At 45.2% G+C, this 24,948-nt stretch overlaps 1 protein-coding gene across 1 annotated transcript in view; it reads right to left on the bottom strand.

Annotated features, from left to right (window-relative positions):
• The window catches only part of CACNA2D2 (calcium voltage-gated channel auxiliary subunit alpha2delta 2), a 424,057-nt gene that overhangs the window by 58,721 nt on the left and 340,388 nt on the right, over positions 1-24,948 (bottom strand). Inside the window, exon 4 of the mRNA XM_020999289.2 lies at positions 16,894-16,953. Within this exon, the coding sequence (XP_020854948.1) occupies positions 16,894-16,953 (60 nt within the window). The remainder of the gene's footprint in view (positions 1-16,893; positions 16,954-24,948) is intronic.

Raw genomic sequence — 24,948 nt, 5'->3', positions numbered from 1 at the left:
TGATTGATGGTAATAATCAGAGGTTCTTAGAACAAAGTGATCTCTATGGGTCATATCACTCAAGGAATCTTTTATGATTTAGACACAGGCATGTGAAACAATTTGATTGGGAAGAGTCTTTAAAGTGGTGGCAGTTTGCTCTACTGAATCAAATGCCTTAAAAAAATAGTCAACAAATAGTAAGCTCAGTGGGGTCTTGTATTTTCAGTGTATAATTGTAAAGATGTGATCTGATGCAGAATTTGCTTGCAAAAACCTGACCATTTTCTTGTTATAAAGTCAAGGATGACCTTAAGGTATATACATATTATTCTCATCAAAATTTTATAAAAAATGGGAAAGTAGGCATATGGTCAGTAGTTAACAATAGTCTCTTGATTACCTTTTTTCAATGGGTTATACTCACATTCTTACTTAATCATAGCCTATAACCATCCTCCCCCAAACATACAAGTAAAAATAATGTTGCCATCACCTCAAAAAACCCTAAGACCCAGTATACTCTTTCATGGTAGTCTCTTTCATTACGTGAAGGGCCCTCCGAAGACAGTGAATACAACCCACTGTGAAGAGGAATCCCCTTTTCATACCACCATTCACTAGATGACCGCTTGGTCTTCTAGCCTCTGCCGGGGAAATCTTTGCTTACTTGTGTAGGAGCTACATTCTAACCTTCTCTCTTAAAAGAAATTTAGGTTTATTTTATGTTCAGGCCTAAATTCTCTCCCTTCCATTCTCCCTATTCCAACTGAGAAAGCAAGAAAAACAAAACATGTATAGTCAAGCAAAAAAAAAAATTCTCCATTGGCCATGTTAAAAAAAATGCTTCAACCTGCACTCCAACTTCATCGTCTCTCTATCTAGAGGTGGGGAGCATGTTTCATGAGTCTTCTGGAATTTTGGTTGGTCATTGTGTCGATCAGAGTTTCTAAGTCTTTCAAAGTTGTTTGTCTTCATTGTATCGTCGTTATATAAATTGTTCTCCTGATTCTGTTCATTTCACTTTGAACCAGTTCACACACAAGTTTCCATGGAGCCACACCCTTCATTATTTCTCACTTCACTTTAGTATTCCATCACATTACCTACCGCCACTTGCTCAGTCATTCCCCAATTAATGGGCATCTCTTTGGTTTTCATTCTTGGTCACCATGAAAAACTGCTATAAATATTTTTGTATTATGGGTTCTTTTCCTTTTTCTTTGATCCCTTCAGGTATAGACCCAGTTGTGGTATCACTGGATCAAAGGGTACGCACGTTTTAATAGCTTTTCAGGCATAGTTCCAAACTGCTCTCCAAAATGACTGAACTAGTTTACAGCTCTATGAGCAGTGCATTAATGTAGCTGCCTGCTTTCCTATGGCTCCTCCAGCATGTGTCATTTCCCTTAAAAAAAATCAGCTTTGCTAATCTGATGAATTTGCTTGTTTTACTTTGCCTTTCTCTTAATTATTAGTGAATTAAAACTTTTTTTTTTTCACATGACTATGGATAGCTTGGGTTTCTTCCTCTGAAAACTGCCTATTCATATCCTTTGACCATTTACCAATTGAGGAGTTTAGCCCAGGTTTCTCATTTCAAAGATGAGGGTATTGAGGCCCACAGGGTTAAATGATTTGCTCAAGGTCACATAGGGAGTAAGCGGCAGTCTTGAACCCAGCTTTGCTGATTGCTAGTTCAATACTGTACCACCAAGACTCAACTTCCTAGAGTGTGAGCTCTAGTTGGGTAGGGACAAAGTCTTATATAAGCTTTTTGTCTCTGCCAGTTCTCACTGCAGCTTTTGCATATAGTCTAGTGTCAAGGACTTTAAGCTGGAAGAGAACTTAGAGATCATAGAATCCAGCTCCCTCATTTAGAGAGTAAATAGTCTCGAAGAAAGCTAAGTGACTCACTCAAGGTCACTGAGTAAGGCCCCCTGACTCCTCATTCAGGTCTCTTTCCATAAGGCCACACTGCCTTTTTTGAGTTCTAATCACAGATTGGCCACTCATTCACTGTGTGATATTGTTCAAGTCCCTTGCCTACTTTGGGCCTCAATTTTCTTCTTTGTAAAGAGGGAGTTGGGTTAGATGATATCTAAACTCCTTTTCAGCTCTGACACTTCTGAGTCTATGCCTCTAAGCCTGTTGCCTTCCACTACTGCAGGTCCTGTGGCTGTTTGCTTTGAGAAATCACTGTTTGCTCAGCTGTAACTATACCTCTTCCCCAGAGCCGCTGAGGCTGGGATCAAGACCAAGCTAGCAGCTTTCTGACCTTGGCAGGAGGGGTGGCCTTAAATTGAGCACATGAGGGTAGTTATTCCTACACCAGGCATTTCTCTTTTCTGAGATCTTTGGCTGGGGTTGAGAGGAACCCATCCCAAGGAAGCTAGGCTAAGGGAATAAGTGTCCAGGTGTTCTTTTTCTTCTATGGGTGTTCAAATGAGGGAATTCCTGGCCTGAACCTGGCTCTGTTCTGCTTCATAAGGGCATAAAAGCTAGGTCAGGGGCTGGGATATGGACTGAGGTTGTGCTGGGACCAGTTTGGGAGTATGGACTGAAATTGGGGTCGGAGTTAGGGCTGGGATTAGTGCTTGGTTAGGGTTGTTGGATTAATGAGCATCATGGTTAGAGTTAGAGAGGAGTTCTTATGCAGACCTGGGGTCATGGCCAAAGCTGAGGTCCAGCTTTGAGCTTGGGCTTTCATCAGAGTTGAGGGTGGGGCTAGGGTTATTGTTAGGGCTTGGTATCAGCTTTAAGGCTAGATTGGGGACAAGGCTGGGATCAGGAGCAGGACTAAGTATTTTGGTCTTAGACTCTACTCTAGTTGAGTCTAGGTTGGAGTTAATGACAAGTTTCAGGGTGGGGTTAGACAAGACTGGAGCCAGGTTCAGGTTTGGGTTGGGGCTTGGCTGCTAGATGGCCTTAGGATCAGGGTCAAGGGTCTTGGGTTGGGTTTGGGCTAGGGTCAGTTCTATGACTGAGGTTAGGGCTAGGCTCAAGGCAGAGCTGGGACCAGTCTATACAGCCAGCAGGCATTCTTATCCTGGCTGGGATCAGAGAGCATAATGAAAGCTGACATTACATCAAACACAATCAGGAGTCTCGGTTGATGAAGATCATTCCTGAACACACAAACTCATTAAACTGAGGGGAAAAATATCAATTCTACACACTCTCTGGCAAAAAGAAAATGTGATTTGTTATCTAAAAGGGGGTTATAAACACGGCTCCGATGCACTTTCCCTCTGTAATGAAAACAAGGCTGGAAATGGTGAGTTGACTGCAAATTAGTGTATTTATTTTATTTTCTAACTTTTTAGGTAAACCTTTTACAAGGACAAAGGCAAAGATACAAAAGCATGGACTCTGAGCAGCCTCCAGGTTGGTTACCACCAATTCTGCCATTCCTCAGCCTGACAGCTCCATTCTCTGCCTAGTCCAAGGCTCAGAGCTTTTTTAGAGTCGTGATTCCAGTCCAGAACCCATCGCCCAATCTAGAACCATAGCTATAGACCAGAATTCATCTCAGAGGACAGATCCCACAGCTCAGCAGATAAGATTTCAAAGGGCATATTTATTATATACTTAAACCCTGTACAAACACTGTAACAGTAGTGACCTGCATACAGTTAATGGGCTAGCCACAAAAGTAGTAAATTTAATTCAATCAAAATTCATTGAGGGTCTAGGGTGAAAGCAGCTAAATTTAGGTAAGGCTATAAACACAAAATAATAACTCCTTGCCCTCAAGGAACTTAGATTCTATGAATTCTTATCTAAAATAAATATCTAAAAAAATAAAATCCAGTTAAGATTAACTGCTTACTTCTTTAGTTCTTTAGCAGCTGGAGGACCATCAAAGACAATAGCTTTAGGATGATTGCTGGCCATAGTGCTAAATCACCTGATTTCTCTGGTGTTTGCAGAATATCCACTCTACCTTGACTGTGAGGCCAAGTCTTCTATAAGACTTGGGTACGCCGTCATAACTCCCACTGATTATCAGTTACACTGGCCTCCTCCCAAACTGTGGGCACTCCAAGACTTGATTTGCAAGGATATCTTTGAAAGATTTTGTCTATTGAAGGTCAGCCTGTCTTTCTGATCCTGGGAAGGTGTGTCTTGTCTTTCTTGTGACAAGATCCTTGTGACTTTGTGTTTCCATGGGGAGCTGAAGAAGGAACTGGGCTTCCACACTTTCTGACATGAAACTCCTGCCTCCACCAGGAATGACAGCAGTATTGGTTGGGGTAGGGCCAGGTTGTCAGTAATGCCAAAGCTCCCATAAAATATCTGCAGCCATATGAGACAATGACAGTCTCTCTCTTTATAGCAGCACCCTGCCTCCTCCCCCTTTCCCTGGGGGAAAGGACTTTAGAGAAAGAGAAAGAGATCATAGAAGCTGCCTGAGGGACTGAGGAAGAGGCTGAGATCAAGGAAAGAGGGGGTGGGGAGGGGCAGAGACACAGAGAGAGAGTGTGAGACCAAGAGACAGCAAGGACCAGATGGACACAGAGACAGAGACACGTAAGAGATAGAAACATAAAGAGAACATACATAAAAAGACAGCATCATAAGGCAGAGAGACAGACATATAGATAAACACACACAGAGAAATGGAAATGGAGAATTGAATGTGTAGCAAATGGAACTCCTATTAGGAATTCCTGTTAATGGAATTGATGGAACGTGGGGGTGAAATGGGGCCGTCTGCCAGCAGAGTCTGCTGGTCTGGCCCCCCTATGGACACACACATGGTGCTCATCTGTTACTCTTCATGGCAATTTTGCTAAACCAATGCAGCAGATGGAAACTTATTCTCCTAATACATGCCTGTGACCTGCCCTACCATCATGTAAATAAATACATGTGCACATAAATAATAAAATACATACATGTGCAAAAAAACCCCACAAGAGGAATAGAAGTTTATGAACACATATGCAAATACGCACAAAAACATCTGTGTATGCTCACATGTATGCAGGAGGCCTGGAGGACCCAGAAGAGACAAGTGAGGGTAGGGCCAGGGACCACAGAGTTGCAGAAGGAGCCGAAGGTTTTCTGTTTCAGGGATGAAAATTTTTAGTTTGGGTGGATTGTTGCATGTGCACATGTATGCATGTATGTATGTAAATTGGGGGAGAAGATCTCTGAGAAAAGCAACAGTAATAAACATTACATTAACCAGAAAATGGCTTATAAAAAGTAATATTTCCAAGGCCTTCTATGCAGTGCTGCCAGGTGCTGAGGTTAGGGGTTAACTCTCTCTCTCTCTCTCTCTCTCTCTCTCTCTCTCTCTCTCTCTCTCTCTCTCTCTCTTCCTCTCTCTCTCTCTCTCTCTGTCTCTCTCTCTCTCTCTCTCTCTCTCTCTCTCTCTCTCTCTCTCTCTCTCTCTCTCTCTCTCTCTCTCTTCCTCTCTCTCTCTCTCTCTGTCTCTCTCTCTCTCTCTCTTTGTCTCTCTCTGTCTCTCTCTCTGTCTCTCTCTGTCTCTCTCTCTGTCTCTCTCTCTGTCTCTCTCTGTCTCTCTCTGTCTCTCTCTCTGTCTGTCTGTCTCTCTCTCTCTCTCTCTCTGTCTCTCTCTCTGTCTCTCTCTCTGTCTCTCTCTGTCTCTCTCTGTCTCTCTGTCTGTCTGTCTCTCTCTCTCTCTCTCTCTGTGTCTCTCTCTCTGTCTCTCTCTCTGTCTCTCTCTCTCTCTCTCTCTCTCTCTCTCTCTCTCTCTCTCTCTCTCTCTCTGTTTCTCTGTCTCTTGGCTTACCCATCCACTATGATCCCTGGCAGAAACAAGGATGAAGGCACCTTCATCTCCTTCACTTCTGGCTTTGGGCCAGGCCTCCTCTGACCTGAGTGTCTAGTTCCACCGCCCCCAATTCTCCCGCTGCTCTGTTTTATTGTTGTAGGGTCAAAGTGCCTAATTCCTATGGTTCATGTGGCTGAGTGCTTGCCTTGTCCCCCCCAAGAGGTGAGCAGATTTATGCCCCTGTTCCAAGACATGCCTGTTATTTCAGGCCTCCCCAGAATATTCAGACTTTCTGGACACTGGAGGTTTCAACTGTTAGTGCTGCATGCTCATGTCTAGAGTTGGCAACAACTCTCCCAGACAAGATGGTGCAGAGAAATCTATTTTTTCCGTGATCAGTCCTCAGTGAAGGGGAAAGGTCTGGTTAAGAAAGGACTAAAGGAGGGGTGGGGAAAGATAGGGAAAGATAGGGGAAAGAAAGATGCCTCTGTGTGTGTCTCATCTGTTCTACCTTCACTGCGGATAACTCTTGAGTATCTGCTTCATATATTATCTGTGGCTAATGTCTGATCCCAGGCCAGCTCCTCAGGCCTCCCAACACCCTTCTGGGTCTTCCCCATTTCTCCTATTGTCAGTTAGAGTGAATACATTTTACTGAATCTGAGCCAGGTTGAATGAGAAAGCTATAATCTGTGGCTGAACACATAACACAGACACACACCCACACACCCACACCCACACCCACACCCACACACCCACACACCTGAATATGTAATTTGTCTCAAAACTATTGACAATTTTTTCATGGTTTTAAAATTATCTGTATCACTGCATATTACCATTATGAATAAGAGAATTTAGGGTTGGAAGGCACCTTAATGATTGGTTATTTGAGACAACCCTCTCGTTGTATTAAGACTCAGAGAGAGGGGAAGGGACTTGGTTAAGATCACACAGTTTATAAATGGCACACCTTGCATTCAAACCTAGCTGTTCTGATACCAGATATAGTGATCTTTCCACCATACCAGAGGGCCTCCTTTTGTTAAAAATTTATAAAATGGAATTAAAATACTTGCTTTAGAAGTTCATCTTCCTAATAGGAACTCAATTCTCTCTCTCTCTCTTTTTTTTTTGACAGGGTGGGATGGTACCAGACTGGGTCATTCACCCCGAACTAATCAGTCTCCATCCCTAGAAGGTCAGGCCCAGTGTCCAGGCCCTAGATGTTCCCTTTCCAGGAGAGGGCCCCCAGAGTAACTCCAGGTTCCCTTTACTGGAGTCTCTTTCTCCAGTCAGCTCCTTGGCTCTCCACCCCATGCGCATCCTTGGGGGAAGGGGAAGAGATGCAGGAAGATGTGCACAGGGATTTAATGGAAACCTTACTCTCTGCTTGCCAGTCTCAACCATCCTTTCCTGCAGAGGAGACTTGAAAGGAATAGTTCTTTCACTTTCTTCATTTCGAAATTAATATTTTAGCCTAGAGCTGATAAGCCAAGATTGAAAATTAGTGGATGGCCATGTAGGGGGAAGGATGGGGGAGGGGGGCTTATCCCTTGTTGGATGACAGGCAGACTGCAGAGGGAAAAGCTCCAGGTGGAAACTGGGGTTGGGACAGCCAGACCTTTTTAGAGTATATTATAGGCACCCCTCCAGCCCCGTTTATTCTGGGAGGCTATCAACAGTGATAAAGATTCCTAATAGGGCTAGTGGGAACCTCAGAACTCTCTCTGAACAGAAGCTCTGAAGTATCAGGCAAGGCCTCTCTAGAGATCATGGCCCTAGGCCCCACTGTGCTCAGCCTTGCTTCCATTCACTGATCACTGAAGAGGTGAAGCTTTTCCTTGCCTTGGTTTCCCTCATCTGCACAAAGGGGTGGAAAGTGGGTAGGATCTGTATTGGCACCCGTTTCTCTTTGCACTGTCTGTCTCCCATGCCTGGAACATCCTCCCTTTTTGCTTCTGCCTCTTAGGTGGTTCAGTTTTCTTTTAAGGATCGGCTCAAATGCTGCCTTCTACGTGTGGGCCCTTCCAATCTCCCAGCTGTTAATGCCTTTCCCATAAAATGACCTTGTATTTATTTTGAATTTGTTTCTGAACATGTTCTGTCCCCTAGCTAGATTGTAAGCTCCTCAAGGACAGGAATGGATTCACTTTTGTCTTTTCTGTCTAGTGTCTCAGTTTTGTCTTCTGTGAAATGGGAATAATAGTATCTATATTATCTATCACACAGGGCTGTTGAGTAGCTTAATCAACATTTATTAAGTGCCTACTGTGTACCAGGAATTATCTCCATTCCCTGATCCCTAAGGAGGTTAGGTGAAACCTTAGTTTTCCTCATCTACAAAATGGAGGTGGAAGTAAGGAAGCTCTTTCTTGGTGGACAGATGTGTTAAATGCTTGTTGATCGACATTTGATGAGATGCTACGGAAGAGTATCACCAAGAATTGAGTCCTCCATCTTGTCTTAACCTAGATATAAGGTTGGAATGTAAGGAAGGAGGAGGGACAGACAACTTGGAAGGTGTTTCTCCTTCAGTGACCAACATAGAATTCTGAATTCAGTTCCCAGTGTGTGGGTTGAGGAAGGATTGATGAGGGGAGGGCTGTCTTTGGAATCTCTCCCACATCCCACGACTGTGGTAACTCATAGGTCCTCTCTTAGACTGCACTACCCAGGCATACTGCTTCTGTTTCTGAAATTGCCGGTTGAAGCCAAATGGTCCTTGAGTGGCCAGGGGCTGGCAGCGGGAGGAGGCAGGCAGCAAGGCCGCCGTCATCCTCTGCCCTAAATTGTTATTGGTACATTCTGCACCTGTTGCCCATCTGTGGGAAGTGCTGGTTTGAGGGCCAGGTCCCACTAACGAGGATTATTGCATTTACTCCAGAACCCAGCCGTCCTGCCAATGTTCAGCGGAGCCTGATAGGTTAGTACAGGGCTGCAGCCATCAAGCCCCCTCTATCTCCTCTGCATAGAGATTAGGTCAAGGGACTGTGTAGGGAAAAAAAAGGTTTGGATTGGAAGACAGAAGAACTGGGTTCTAATTCTGGCTCTACCATTAACTTATTTTGTAACCTTGGGCAAATTATAGATGATCAGAACTCAAAGAGGTATCAGAAATCAATCAGTCCAACCTCTTCATTTTACTGATGGGGAACCTGTGGACAAGGGTGGGGAAGGTGCTTATATGATTTAGAGCTAGAAGGCACCTAGAGAGTCACACCCTCTTCCAATTTTACAGATGAGGAAATAGGTCCAGAGCGAGAAAGACACTTGCCAAAGATCACACAGCATTAAGTGGCAGATCAGGAACAAGAATCTTCCATGCAGCCATGGTGTTTCTAAAGTTGAGAAGTAGTCCTTGGTGCTGACCACTGCCTCCTTGTACCTGGGCCTGTCATGCTGTTTCCCTGTCCCCACCCCCAGTAAGGAGTTGTTCCTGTTGACCCCTCTGCACTTGGAAACTTTCCTGTCCCGGATCTCAACCCTAAGGTCCAGCTTCTGCATCTTCTTAAGTAATAGCTTATTTCATGGATGCAGAGCCTCTAAAATGATGTTTTTTCAATCCTGGGTAGCACAGGAGCCCTCTGGAGACGATGTCCCCCCTGGCTCTTCACTAATGGTAAGAGGAGAGGGAAGGCTGTGGTAAGACAGGCTTAGGGTTCAGAATGAGAGGTGGTAGTCATGTGGTCCTGTGATTTATTGTGTTTAATTCTAGATCCCACATTTTAGGGAGAACACGGACAAGGGCAGCAGCAGTCAGGCTACTGAGAGGACTGGAGGATAGACTGAAGGAGCAGGAGATGTTAAGTCTGGATAAGAAACAACTTAGGGGAAATATGACCAGTGCCTTTCTGTATCTGAAGAGCTGTCACGTGGAAAAGGGATTAGTTTTGTTCTGCTCGCTCCTGGAGCAGGACAAGGAGTAGGAGCAGGAGCCAGGGAGCGGAGTCTGACTCAGTTTAAGAACAGACATTAACCCTTGGTCTTAGCCAGGGGCCAAGAAGCCTTAAGAGAAATATCCCAGTGACTAGAGCTGTCCATAAGAGCATGAATGGATTGCTTTGAGAGGTGGTGAGCTGGAGGTCTTTGAGTGGAAGCTAGAAGGGAGCTTGTGGGGCATCCTGTGGTCTAGATTTCTATTCAGGTACCAATTGTGTGAGATGGACTGGAGGCCTCTTCCAGCTCTGAGAAGCCTGGCTCTTTAAGTCCCAATTCTTGAAAGATACACTAAGGTCACAGTGTTAAGGTGGGGAGTGGAGAGGAATGTGTTTCTGGGTGGCTGGGAGAGAACCCCTGGCATTCCAGCTATTGCCACTCTGGAAGTAATAGATGCATGGGGGCTGGCTGGAGGCAGCCTCCACCTGGCCCCCTGCTACCCACCTGTGCTCTATTCCCTCCCCCTCCCCCAAGCCTTCCCAGCAGCCCATCTGCATCTCCTGAGCCTGGCTCCGATGGCTAATGGTCTCACTATTTGTGCTAATGCGTTGTGTGAAGCTTGGGCAGCTCATACAGTTGGCCGAAAGCAGAGCTAGCCCTTGGCCCGGGGCTTTGATGGCAAAGCCGGGGCAGGGAGGAAGGGGCTGTGAGCAAGTCGAAGGCCACTCCCAGAAGACGGGGAGTGGGACATCCACACTGACTGGGAATCTGGGCCAGCAGGCAGTCAGAGACCTCTGGCCAAGCCAGCCTGGAGATCAGCAGATGGTTGTGGCTGAAATCTGGAGCCCTGGCCATGCCTGTTTGCCCCCTACCAAGTCTGCCACAGTCAACCCTGCTCACACTTGCTCCCTGCATCCCTAGGGAAACATGATGATGCACAGGCCAGATCTCATCCTGCCCTCTGCAACACTCCCATGAAAGGGCCACTTATGGCACACTCACTCTCATTTCTACCCAGCCCCGACACAGACAGAGACACACCCACATACATACACACACACAGACAGATATGCAAAGGTGTGCACAAAGACACGCACAAGAGACACAAGTGTATTTGTGCGGCTATGGACATGCACATTCAGACACAGATAAATGTGCATACAGACACGATTCACCATGGAATCACAGAATGGGATCTAGAGAAGGAAGGGCTTTTAGAACTAGAAGGGACCATTGACATCACCTAGTCCAGACCCCTTATATTCCAAATGAGGAAACTGAGGCTCAGAGGGGTTAAACACTTTGCTTAAGGTCATACAAGTAGTATATACGAAAGCTGGGATTTAAACCAAGATACCCTGACAATGTTCTGCAATTGGAAGTAAAGTAACAGGAATAGGATCTTCAAGTACTGACTGGTCCCCCGTTTTCTTGTCCCAGGCCTGAGACCAGGCTTGCATCTTGAGGCTTGGTTTGGGGTGAAGGAGAGGGAGAGCAAGGTGGGACTGGATCTGGGATTAAGTTGGGTGAGAATGCTGGGTTGGGCCATGATGGAAAAAAGAAAAAGTCCGGAAGAATAATGTATTGGCAGAAGCCACAGGAATGCTCCACATGACATCACGAGCACAAATGATTTTGTACTGAGGCTGTCACTGCTCTTCGTGGTTTGGGAGGGATCTGGAGGAGCTCCTCAGACTGGCCAAGTGGATGCCAGGCAGGGATGATGGGGAGGGGTCCCCTGGCACAGAGTCTGGCATTTCGTCTCTACCTCCCTGGAAGTGGTCCCCACAACTAGGGGCTAGGATCCCTCTGTCTCTGGGGACATCTATACGTCCCCCACTGCCTTCAGACTTTTGTTCACCTTCATCTCCCTCCCTAGAGGGCTCTTCTTTGCTTCTCTAAACCTTACCCATCATTCACGGTCCAGTTAAAATGCCACCTCCTTTGAGGAGTCTTTTGTGACTTTTTTCCAGCCGGCAGGGATCTCTTCCTCCTCTGACCTCCCACAGCCCTGAATAAATCACATTTCTCATGCTTGCCCTGCTATTGTGTGTGTGTGTGTGTGTGTGTGTGTGTGTGTGTGTGTGTGTGTGTGTGTGTGAGCTTTGGCTCCCCAAACAGATGGTTCCCAGAAGATTTGTGAGGAATAAATGAATGAATCTATGTTTTCCGCCTTCTCTAAAACAGTTCAGCCAATCAATCAGCAAACTTTTCCAACTGTGAAGAACATCAAGAAATCCAGGTTGACTGCACAGCGTGGGAAAGGGAGTACTAGAATAATGCAGGTTGAAAAAGGTAGGTTGAGGCCAGAGTGTGAAAGGCTTTAAAAACTAAACAGGAATTATTATGTTTGATGCTAAGGCAACAGGGAGCCACTGAAGTTAATTGAGTAGGGGAGTGACACGGACATATTGCATTTCAGGAGAATTTCACTGTCATCTGGGTGGAGGATGAGGCAGGGAGACCAATTTAGAAGGGGCTATTCAGGTGGGAGGTGATCAGGGTTCAAACCAGGGTGGTGGCCATGTGAGCAAAGAGAAGGGGACAGATGCAGATGTGCTCACATCTGTTTCACTTTACAATTGATTCTCTGTCAGGGAAGCAAACCCAAAGCACAGAAAGATTCCTTCAGCCTCTGGGAGCCTCTCACATGGACACACACTGGTAGCCTCCTTATTTGGACGAGAAGCTGTTCCTTAGCACCTGATAGTTCTATATGAGGAACGAGTCCAGCCTCCTTCAGCCTGCCTCCCAGCCCAGTGCTCATGAATAAATCCACAGACTGGGTCCTCTCCTAAGGGCCTAATGGAACTCTGTATTCCACTTCTTCATTCCCAGTGACAATAGTTTAGTCTGGGTCATCATTACCACCCACCTGGACTATTGTAAAAGCTTCCTTACAGATCTCTCTGCCTTCATTCACTCTCTGTCTCCCCTCCAATCAGGTCTTCAAATAACAGAGAATAATCCTTCTTATGTATATTTTTGGCCACGTCATTCTTCTGCTCAAAAACATTTAGTGGCTCCTTATTACCTCCAAATTAAGAGACAATTTCTCTGTCTTGCATTCAAGTCCCTGTGGTATGGTCAAGGCATAGGACCAGAGAACTATTACTTCCCACCTCCTACCTATCCCCTCTCCCCTACTCCACCCAGCCCTTGTTTTGAATACTCTGCCTCACTTGATATAATTTAGGACTATTTTAGGCTCCAGGATAAAGTCATCCAGTTGGTGCCATGGTTTGAGGACATTACCTCCCTCTCTAAAAGTCCCACCCTTAGTATAACACCAATGCGGGAGGGCAATGTCAGTGCCTGGCACCTGGTAGGTTCCAAATAAATGCTTATTCCCTTCCCTTCCCCCTAAGAAGTGGTCCATAGGTTTCACTGAACTGTTAAAGAGGACAATGAAACAAAAAAGGTTAGTGTCTTAACCCCTTACTAAACTGTGAGCTCTCTAAAGGCAGAGATGGTGACATATCTAAACTATGTCTTTTCCAGCTCTCCCTTCACAGTGCCCTTTAATAGAGGCTGAATTAATTTGTCAAGTGGCCCAGCTCGTCTTCTTGAGCCCCTCCATTTGTATGAGGACCAGCTGCTCCCAGGGTCTTTTAAATGCCCACACTTCCCCCAGTCTGCAGGAGATACCCTGGGAGCCCGGGGTTGTAGATTTTTAAGAGCCAAGAGTTAGCGAGAACTATTGATTGCTGGGATATTTAGAAGAAGCTGGCATTTATAATAGTCACAAGGTCTGGAGTTGGAAGGGATTTTAGCAAGCATCTGTCTGTCCCAACCTCCTGATTTTACAAATGAGGAAACTGAAATCTTGGGAGGGGAAATAACTAACCAAGGTCACACGTGGAGCAAGAGGCAGGGTTGGGACTTGAATCAGATTTTCCAACTTCAAATCCAAGGATCTTTTTACTATATCATGAAGGGTGAAACCCGAGGGGACAGAAAAAATGGGACCTGGGAAGGAATCTCAGCTGGGAATAGGGGGAGACCAGGCTACTCCTAAGCCCATCAGTTAGGAGTTCAACACAGGCAGCTCCTCACTTAACACTTTACAAATGGTCCCCACTTAGTGCATTCTGCCCCCTTATTCTCTCTTATTACATTCTTTCTTCCCCAATCCCCAAAGCTTCAGCTTTTGCAAATAATCTTTTTTTTTTTTTGGTGAGGTAATTGGGGTTAAGCGACTTGCCTGGGAGTCAAACAGCTAGTGAGTGTTATGCTGTCTGAGGCCAGATTTGAACTCAGCTCCTCCTGACTCCAGGGCTGGTGCTTTATCTACTGCACCACCTAGCTGCCCCAATAATCTTTTCTTTTAAGAATTTTTAGTGAGTCTTTAGGTTTGGGAGTAAGGGGAGAACGAACCAAACAAAAAGTATTAGTTTCAGGGTAATTTCCGGGCTTTCCTGTCCTGTCTTCTACACATTGCAAAATTCATCACTTTCCCTTTTGACCCACTGCCTGAAATTCAATTCTATTCAATAAGTATTTATTAAACATTTACAATGGCATAAGGCATTGTGCTGAGGGCTAGGGTTGTAAGGACATTGAAAAGCAGCGCCTGGCCTCCAGAAGCTTACATTCCTGGTGTGATACAACATTTAAACAGATTTCATATTTGTATGAAATAGAACGCAGCACAGCACCTGACACATAGTAGGCGCTTAATAAATATTGATTGACTGACTGACAGATTAAGTAAATACCATGTCATTTGAGGAAGAGGAGAATACTACCATTCTCCAGTGAGAGATTCATTTGGATTAAAAGATCTCTTAAGATTCAAACTTCCAGGAGAGTTGAGGGACCCTGAGACCTTATCGTGAATTATTTCAGGTTCCTACGAACCTTTGGTTTTCCTCCTTGGCCCCCCTATCCCTATCTCTTAATCCCTATCTCTGCTTCCTATCCACCCCTTCTTTTGCCCAGGACCAAGACCTGAAGCTGGACTTATTAATACAGAGCCATAATGGAGTGACTGTGGATGAACCAGGGGTGCTGTCTAGCCTGGGAACATGACCACTATTGCTTCCACTGGGAAGATGGTCTCTGATTTCCCAACAACTGGTTTACATGTGAACCTTTGGAATTCAGCTCTGCTGACCTGGAAATGACCTGGACTATTCTAAGAGGCTTTTTGGCTACTACACTCCCAATGAAGAGAGCAAACTGTCGCATCCTCAGCAGGGCCCAGGGACAGGGTTTCCGCAAAGTTAGCCTCCCTGAACCCTGAAAGGAAAACAATTTTTTGGTCTCCCTTTTGTGTTTCTGTTATAATTTGAGACCATTTCCTAGGCAGAGCTGTGGCACTCCCTGCAGAGCTTCACCGAGGCCCTGATTACAAAGTCAAATGCAATTGTTCTAATAGCAGCCTCGCCGCCAGTCTCTCTCCTCCCCCAGAAGGGCATGCTCCAACCTGAGGGAGAGGACATGTGGGCAGAGGCTGGGCAGTTACGGCACCTGGGAGGTATTCCTACATAGAGAATGGATGAGGCAGGACAAGTCCCTGTCCCTGGATCCCTGCTCCCCATAACATAAAGGCATAGAACTAACCTACTTGTGGTTCAAATCCAATGGAAAAAGATCTCAGACAATTCTGGGAATTTCCCAGAGGATTTCTAGTGGGACAGTGGAAAGAGCACTGGTTCTAGGGCCAGAAGATCTGAGTTCTAATCCTGCCTTTCCTTCCATGGCCTCAGTTTCCTTGTCTGTAAAATGAAGGGATTGGGGTTAGATGACCTCTGAGTTCCCTTCCAGCTTTGGAGCTATGATGCTAAGTGATACCTCCAACTTTGAACTTGAGACCTTTCCCACTGTACCAGGAGCTAACCCCTTCTCACCATTTTTTAAAACAGATGTAAAGTGAAGAATCTTTTTGTAATCTGAATTATGTAATCTGAATTATCACCTTACTGTCCCTTTCAACAGGATTGATGGCAAATTGGTGATCCAATATGGAATAGGGAGCATGTGATATAATGGAAGGTGTATTATAGGTGGTGGAGTGGGCCGGGAGTCAGGAAGATCTGAGTTCAAATCCAGCCTCAGACATTTACTAGCTGTGTGATTCTAGGCAAGTCACTTAACCCTGTTTGCCTCAGTTTCTCACCTGTAAAATGAGCTGGAGAAGGAAATGGCGATCCACTCCAGTATCTTTGCCCAGAAAACCCCAAGAGGGATCACAAAGAGTCAGATGTGACGGAAACGGCCGACCAAAACAACAACAACACATTACAACCCCACCACGTGGGACACTCTATGGAGCGGATCCCCCAGCTCGGGCTCTGGATGGGGTCCTTGACATCTCCAGGTAACACAGCAGTCCTGATACACAGGGCTCACAGGCTTCAACACAGCTAGCTACCTCCTAGGCACCGATTTAGCAAAGTTTCCCATGGACCCTCTAATGTGGAATGTAGGGGGATTGGGGCAATGTCTGGCATGGACTCGCTTGTCCAACCCTCCTGCTACATGTATAGAAAGGACTTGCTGCTGAGGTAACCCCGCAGCTTGGGCAAGGCTTAGCTGCTGAGGGTAAACAAGGCTGGGGTCAGAGGGCTGGGAGCCTAACTAATGATGCTATTTAATATGACTTTTTAGAATGCGCTCAAGGGAGGCTCCAGCCCTCCCCCAACCCCTCAGCATGTGGGATAGCCCCCATGTGGCAAACTTAGGGGAAGATGTGGACAAGAGTCACATGGGATGGGCAGGTGGTCCTGGGAGACCTTGGACCTGCATTGTTGGAGGGAGTACTCCAGTGGATGAGATCATAGACCCATCTGAGTGTTTGAATACATTTAGTTAATAAATAAATTATAGAAAAACTCCACTCTGGATTGTAGGGATTGATTTTGTGATAAATCAAGTGTTAACAAACACAAAGGCACAAAGCCTCCTGTGGACAGTAAGTTACACTTTTGTGTGTGTGTGTGTGTGTGTGTGTGTGTGTGTGTTTAGCAATTTGCAAACCTTGCCCAGGTCATAGGCAACCCTTGTCTTGGCTCTGGGTTGCTCCAGGAATCAGCAGTGGCCACAACACCACAGGGGCACCAGTTAACCACCTTGGACCTCTTTCTAGCACTCATCTGCACACAGACAAAGCACAGGCTCCCTAGAAATTCATCCATGTTGGTCTCCACAGCTTGCCAGCACTTCGTTATTCCTTAGCTCAGTGTTATTTCGTGGGCTTGGAAAAAAATGAAACTAGATTTGTTTGAAAATGTTTAGGGACCAGAGAAGTGGGACTTGGGATAGGTGGCAGCAAAGCTCTTGCTTACCCTGATGTTGTCTTGCCAACGATGGGCCTTCTGGAATCTCTCTGCAGCATCGGCCAATCTCTGAGAGTGAAAGAACAAAGGCAATGGTCAGAGAGGCACCAACCCTACCCGCAATGCTCTCCATAAGACCTTCCCCTGTTGAATGACGTGCTCCAGGAATAATAATAATAGTTAGCCTCTGCTTTACGAACATGATCTCATTTTATCCTCACAAAAACCTTGGAAGGTAGATGCTATTATTATCCCCATTTTATGGATGAGGAAATGAGGTAGACAGAGGTTAAGTGACTTGCCCAGGGTCATACAGCTAGTCGGTAACTGAGTCAGACCTTTCTGACTCTAGGTCCAGCGCTCTATCCACTGTGCCATCCATGGAATTCTGTGATATTCCTTTTTTTTGGAAGATTGTACTGGCTGTACTCTGCCCCAGGCCCTTCTCCTCTTCCCTTCCTGGACCCTCACTCCTCCTTCTCCTTTACTTGTCTCCCAAGGTTCTTCAAGGGGAATTCACATAGGTGTGAGCGCCCAGGCAAGAAGGGGCTGCCTGACTCTGAGACAAAGCTGGCTAGAATAATCTCCATGGGGTTTTGGGCCATACCTCAGGCTGGCTATGATGCACAGCCCTTTCAACCTCCCCTAGTGGTCCCCTTGTCTATGCCTTAAGTCTAGGACTCCCCTACCCTCCAGAAGCTTAGGACCATGTGTATGTGACAGAGTTCCAAGGCTACTCCAGACATTCCAGTGGAGTTCCATTCCCCATCTCCAATTCTGCCGTAGAGTTCCAACCCTTCCTTCAAGGTTCTACCCACTCCAGGTGTCATGTCCGCCCCCTTCCATCCCAAATCCACTGAGCTCTCCAAAGTTTTCTTATTGCGCTTTGCTCTCCTTTCCACTTAAATTCTCCTTTGCATCACAATTTATTGTTTTATGTTTTTATCTACTTGCAACCCCCCAGCAAAAAATGGTGATACATTAATTGAGAGTAGAGTCTGTGTCATATACATCTTTATATTTTTCTTTCTACCTTTCGTCCGTAGCACAGGGTCTTATAGAGAATAAAGCTAAATAAATGTTGAGTGGTTGACTGGGGAACACAGCCTTGACCCTGAATTCTCATCCATTCCTCCTCCTCTATATAACATCACACGCAGCTGTCATTTGGAGGGTAAGAAGCACTGTCCTTCTGTTTGAGCAATCTTGTAGTCCAGGTCAGCAAATTACAGGTAGACAGCATGGTGACAGAGTGAAGCCTCATCTGGTCCCAGTCTTTCTCTGGTCCTTCCTGGGTGCCCTCTTTTCCTCCAAATATTCAGACCTGTAGGGAGGGACCTACCCTTCTCTAAGCTCTTCCAACCTTTATCATATGTAAAAAGTGAAAAACAAACCCAAGAAATCTGGTTCACTGTCTATATTTCATTTTGCCTTCTCTGCCTTGCCATTAGTGTCCTATCTCTCAATCCTCCTACATTCCCATGACTAAATCATTGGGGGTAGCAACACCACTCATGAATGCTTTTCTGGGTACTCCTACACACCCCAAAAGGCTGTTCCATCCTTGGCCTCCACACTCAGACAGAATCTTTCCTTTACAGGGCAAAGATCATTGAGCTGGAAGTGAAGAGAGAAACTAAGTATGTACTTATTCACCATGTGTCCATAACTGCTATGAGACTCAGTTTCCCCAACTGTAAAATGAGGGGGTTGGGTTTGAGGAGATGCCTTTTAGCTATCTCTGATGCCATGACGTTCAGTGTGGTGTGGCAAGAGGACTGGATTGAAGTCAGAAGACTGGAGTTCAGAGGTGTGCTGGAACCAGCTTGAACAGGCTTGAAAGAGCTGATTGTTGAGTTTTTCAGGGTGAGCACTTACACTTTGGAAATGTCAAATGCTGCAATTGGGGTTTGATTTATTGTTTTGTTGATTGTCTAGGTTTGTAATGTAGTGACGTCAAAAGTGTTAATAAAACAGATTAAACATGAAAGTATGTTGCACTTGAATTTTTTTTTCAGAAGGCTAGTAACTAAACATTTATCAGCACATACTTGCTTGGGGTCAATCCTAACTTGCTCCTTAGTATGTGATGTTGGACAAGTCAATATCCCTGGGTCTCATTTTCTTCATATGTAAAATAAGAGTATTGGATTTGATGATATTTAAAGTCTCTACTAGCTCTGACACTCTTCAAGTCTATGAGTCACTTTCCCAGCTGTGCTCAAATCAAACGCAAATCAATTCCACAAACATTGACTGATCCCCTATGTGAGCAGAGCCCTGAGCCAAGGACTGGTCCCCAGGGGCCCACAGCCTGGATGGGGAGACGGGATCTGAATATATGAAAGGTTAAATAATAATAAAGGATTAAAATAGCAGTTCAAGTCCACAGGGGAGATGCCCTGAGGCCTTATGGGTCTGTGATTAATTGCCAAATGTGTCTCTTTACAGACAATAAGAACTGAAGGAGCTTAGAGAAGATCCTTAACTGGTCTGAGTAGTTAGGGGAATCTTCCTGGAAGAGGTAGGATTTTATTTGGACCTTGAAAGATGGGTAAAATTTATAGAGATAGAGGGGGATGATGACAGCAAGGAAATTACAAGCAGAAGGACATGAACAAAGATAAGGAATTTGGAAAAGGAGGTTGGGGGAGGGGGCAACACAGCGCAATGAATGAAAAGTTGGTCAGGAAGACCTGGGTTCAAGGACCACTTCTGAGAAAGAATGGTTCTGTGGCTCTGGATAAGTCATTTAACCTCTTAGTGCCCAAGATCGCTCTCCAGGACTTCAGAAAAGATGCTGGGGGGCAGCTAGGTGGCGCAGTGGATAGAGCACCGGTCCTGGAGTCAGGAGGACCTGAGTTCAAATCTGGCCTCAGACACATAATACTTCCTAGCTGTGTGACCCTGGGCAAGTCACTTAATCCCAATTACCTCACTAAAAAAAAAAAGAAAGAAAGAAAGAAAGAAAGAAAAAAGAAAAGAGAAGAAAAGAAAAGAAAAGGTGCTGGTCTCCATTGGTAGAATATGTTCTGGCAGCTCCCCAAACCAATGAATGTAGGTGGGGGGACATTCAGGATCATAAGCTTTAGAGCAGGAAAAGGCCTTACAGACACATGGGGGAAACTGGGCCCAAAGAGGTGGCTAGAGCTGAGGGGATAGGGGAGTTCTAGGAAGGTGGGCAGAGGCAAGTCTTCCACTTAGTCCTGATTTGCACCTACTAACGAAATCCTTGCTTTTTCTTATTATTCATCTTCCTCTAGTTCATGGCTCAGGGTGCTTGGGTCCCTTCTGACAAATCCAGGGCTGTTGGCTCACTTCTCATGATTGGAGCTCATGTTTGATGGCGATTCAGAATATTCAGGGCACTCATTTGTGCTTATTCTTCACTCTCCCTTAAAACCCACCTCCTCCTTGGCACATATCCAATTAGTCACCACGTCTTGCTGAGTCTAGTGTTCAGTTCCAGCTCTCTCCTCCATCCCCTTCTTGACCCTCCTGTGGTTCTGATCCCAGTTCAGGCTCTCATCCCCCTTTGCCAGGACTATTACAACAGCTTCCTAGGTGGCCTCTCTGTCTCCAGTAGCTCCCCTCTCCAATCTATGTTCCACAAGGCTGTCAAAGTGATATTTCTATCTATCTACCTATCTATCTATCTATCTATCTATCTATCTATCTATCTATCTATCTATCTATCTATCTACTTATGTATGTATGTATGTATGTATGTATGTATGTATTTATTGCTCTATCCACTGTGCCACTTAGCTGCCCCCAAAGTGATATTTCTAAAGGGTTTAACTCCTGCTCAGGAAGCTGCAGTGTCTCTCTGCTACTTTCAGGAGAGACTACAAATACCTCTGTTAAGCAATTAAAGGCTTTTACCGTCTGGCTTCAGCTAGACATACTACATATGATTTCTCATCACTCATTCTTTATTCTAGTCAAACTGGTCTACCTCTGGTCTCCAGTACAACCTTTCCTCCACTTCCATGCTTCTTGGCCTCCTAGACCAGATTTAGTACAACCTCTTCTATGGATTTCTAGCCTGGTCCTCTCCTTGCTTCTTAGACACACCGATGCCCACTCTTTTTCACCCAAATTTTTCCTGCTGAAGTATTTGGGGTGGGAATGAAAGCCAGAGTTCATCCTCTTTGTACAGATGGGGAGACTGAGGCACAAGATAGTACAATAATGTATGTGGCTAGTACCATACAGCATTGAGTCCATGGGAAGAGCTGAGAACTGGAGCTAGGACCCCTGGCTTGGGACGAGAGCACCAAGCCTTTGCCTCTTTTATCTTAAGAGGGCAGTGGGACCTCCTGGACACAGCCTCCTCACATGGGAGTGGCTCTGGGCATTGTGATAGGAAAAATAAAAAAGAAATGAGGATTATTTATTATCTAATGAAAAGAGGAGGCAGTTGTGGCAGGAGCCCAGAGACTTTGGGTATGGATCAATTCTGTGTTGGTCAGTCAATTAAATTCAGAGAGCAGACCCAGAGCCAGAAGTCAGAGGAAGCTCCCTTTAGACCCATTCAGGGATAGGGATTGGAGATTCCCAATAGACTAGCCTATCTTCTCCTCAGAGAAGGGGCATTTAGATGGGAGGGGGTGGTGCTCTCTGAAACTTGGACCTTGTTTTAATTCAATCCAATAAACATATGTTAAGTATCTTCAGGTACAAAGTTTAGAGAAAACATGGCATCCTTAATGGAGCTCACAACTAGTAGGGTGCTAAGACACACTTCCCTGATAATTGATATTACATGATTAATGCATTAGAGAGGAACAAATAAAATATTCTGTGTGGTCTGAGGGGGAAGAGGTCATTGTGTCCTAAGGTGGTGGTGGAAATCAGGGAAGCCTTCATGAAAAAGGTGGCATTTGAGTTGAGCTCTAAAAGGTGGTTTCGAGTCCCCGCCCATTCTCACAGGTTTTTACCCCTTGTATATTTTTTTCTTTTTATTGGCTAGGCAATGGAGTTAAGTGACTTGCCCAGGGTCACACAGTTAGTGCGTGTTATGTGTCTGAGGCTGGATTTGAACTCAGGTTCTCCTGAATCCAGGACTGGTGCTCTATCCACTGCATCACCTAGCTACCCCCCCCCAGTATATTCATGATGATTTCCTCCCACCAAGAGTCCCATCAAGCATATACTCTCCCACCATGGGAGATACCCCACCTCCCATGAATGAACAAATCTTATAGATTTTATAGTTGCCATGGAATTCATGGGGAATTAGTTATTGGTCCCCAACATCCAGAGGCAGGGACCATTTACTATGGGCCAGGATACAGGATGCCTAATTTGGCTATGCTTCGCTTGCTCTGGTTCAGAGTGCCATCTGCAGCAGTGGGGACAGGCTGCACCGAGCTGTCCAAAATCATTCAGCCAGATGTTTGGGGGAACAGGGTTTTCAAGATGGTGGGTGGAGGTTTGGGTTCACTGTGTGTGTGTGTATGTGTGGTGTGTGTGTGTGTGTGTGTGTGTGTGTGTGTGTGTGTGTGTATGTAGGCCAGGTGGAGGTCAAGGGTCAGTCTGTGTCCTTGGTTAGGGCTTATTTTGTGATCAGGGTCAGGACTCAGTTTGTATCCAGGGTTAAGGGTGAGTCTTCGGTCAGGACGACAGGAAAACTGGTCTGTACCAATCCTGTGTGCTTAGACCGATTCACACTGTTCTCTGACCACTGGAATCACTTGCTACAGACCTGTTGATTCCATTCCAACAGTGAGTCAGAGGCACTGACCAGATAGCTGAGAGTTAGCAATGACTGGGAGATTGGCAAGAACTCAGAGTTGATTCCTTCATTCCCATCTGCCATTACTGTCTAAAAATAAGCTCCTTATATTTTCCCTTAAAATATATTAGCTGCTCCTTCTTGCTTCATTCTTTCTGACTGTGGTGCCATCATTAACCCAGGCTTCCACGTCTATATCCTTGGGATTACCTTGGACTTCCTCTTCACTTCCACTCGTATCCAGTCATTTCTTAGGTCTTGTTGATTTCATCTCCAAAATATCCCTTGTGCGCATTCCTTGTTCTCTGTTCACACTCCATCATGCTGGCCTTCAGGCCCTTGCTGCTGGACTATCCTAAAAGCCTCCTTATAGGACTTCCTGCCTCTCCTTTCTCCCTATTCTACTCTCTTCTCCTCCCTATTCCAATTCATCTTTTATACTGTGGCTAGAATAATCTTTCTTACAAATAGATATATAATTATGTCATGATTATTCAGAATTCTTCTTGTAATTATTCCCTGTGGCCTCCTGAGTAAAGGTCAAATTCCTTTTCCAAACATTCAAGAGCCTCCACAATCTGGTGCCACGCTACCTGTCCTGTCTTATCTAATATTAATTCCCTTACATATACTCTCTCTAGACAAACTAGAAAACTCTCCCAGACTCCAAATTTCTTATTTACATGGTATGTAGCTTGTTTTGTATAGATTTGTTTGCATGGTATCTCCTCCACTATATTGTAAGCTCCTTGAGGGCAGGGACTCTCTTTTGCCTCTTTTTGTATCTTTAGCTCTTAGCACAGTGTAGGCACTACATCTTTACTGAGTGATTACTTGCTTGAAATATTTCCCTTTGCACTTCTTTGCCTGTTGAATTCCTATCTATCTTTTTAAAGTACAAAAAAAAAATGCTGCTTTCTCAAGGAAGCCTCTTTCAATTTGCCCTGTTCCCACCAAGACCACATTGGTCTTCACAGAACAGTGCACCTCTCTAAAGCACTTGTCATGTTCCATTGTGTATTGCAATCATCTGGATTGATATCTCATTCCCTTATTAGACAATAGGCTTCTAGAAGGCAATCTCTCATCTTTCTGTTTCTTTGCTGCATTCAGCACAGTGCTCTGCCCACAGCAGGGGCTCAGTCAATATTTCTGGCTTTGGATCTGGGGAGGGAATAGAGCCACAGATCATACCCAGATAGGATAATACCAAGCTCAGTGATACCTTGGATCTGAATACATGCCCTGCTTTCCTTCCTTCCTTCCTTCCTTCCTTGCTTGCTGGGAAAGATTGCTTGGGTTTAAACATTTGGCACAAACAAACCAGAAAGCAGATAATAGACACTACGAATTGTTTTGCATTAGAGGCGCTCAGAACCAGAGACTCAGGAATTCAGCTCAATTCAACAAGCATCTACTGAATACCTATGGTATGCAAAGCTCTACTGTGCCCAAGGAAGGCTTTGTGCTGACCAGTAGGCATATGGTAAAAGCTATCTCAGAAGAGCCCTTGAGATATCATTGCATCCACACTCTTTTAGGTAGCTCAAGATTTAGATATGATGTTATTACTCGTGTGTGTGTGTGTGTGTGTGTGTGTGTGTGTGTGTCTAAGATGAGTTGGAACAAAGGGATGGACTTGACGGCCTCAGTAGTTCCAGCACAGGCCAAGGATACAATGGTTCTAGGGTACACCCACCATAACTCCTGAATCTGTCCTTCTGTTTCCGCCTAGCAGTTGGCTCTCAAGAAAGGAGTACCTTCAGGGGGTTAGGGTGTCCCCAGCCAACTCACTGAATCGTGAATAACATTCCCACAATAGCTGTGGCCAAAGGATTACTTTTAATCCTCGGTAACGATCAAACCATTACTATTTTTTTAAGTGTTACAGATCAATCAGTCCATCCCCAGGCTCTCTACATGCAGAAACTGCCAAGTTCACAGGGGCTGGTTGGGGACGTATGTGTGCAAAGGATGGATGCTTGGATTTGGGGGGCTGGGAAGGGCAGCAGAGGGTGTAGAAAGAGGAATCTGGCCTGGCTATGATTATTGTAGGACTTAGAGATCATCTAATACAAGCTACTTTTTACATATGGAGAAACTGACGTCCAGGGAAAGGAAGTGACTTGTCCAAGGTCACATAGGAAGTAACAAATCTAGGCCTTCTGATTTAAAAAAAAAAGGTTCTTTTTTGGTAGCACATTTGTTCTCCTGGGCAGATGTGTGTGTATGTGTGTGTGTGTGTGTGTGTGTGTGTGTGTGTGTGTAGGTCAGCTAGCCCAGGCAAATCATCACCCCATTCATCAGCCTTTCCCAGTTTGCTC

The sequence above is a fragment of the Phascolarctos cinereus genome, unplaced genomic scaffold (assembly GCF_003287225.1).
Source record: "Phascolarctos cinereus isolate Bilbo 61053 unplaced genomic scaffold, phaCin_HiC Scaffold_4;HRSCAF=312, whole genome shotgun sequence".
Lineage (NCBI taxonomy): Eukaryota > Metazoa > Chordata > Mammalia > Diprotodontia > Phascolarctidae > Phascolarctos > Phascolarctos cinereus.
This window is presented reverse-complemented; position numbering and strand designations above follow the sequence as displayed.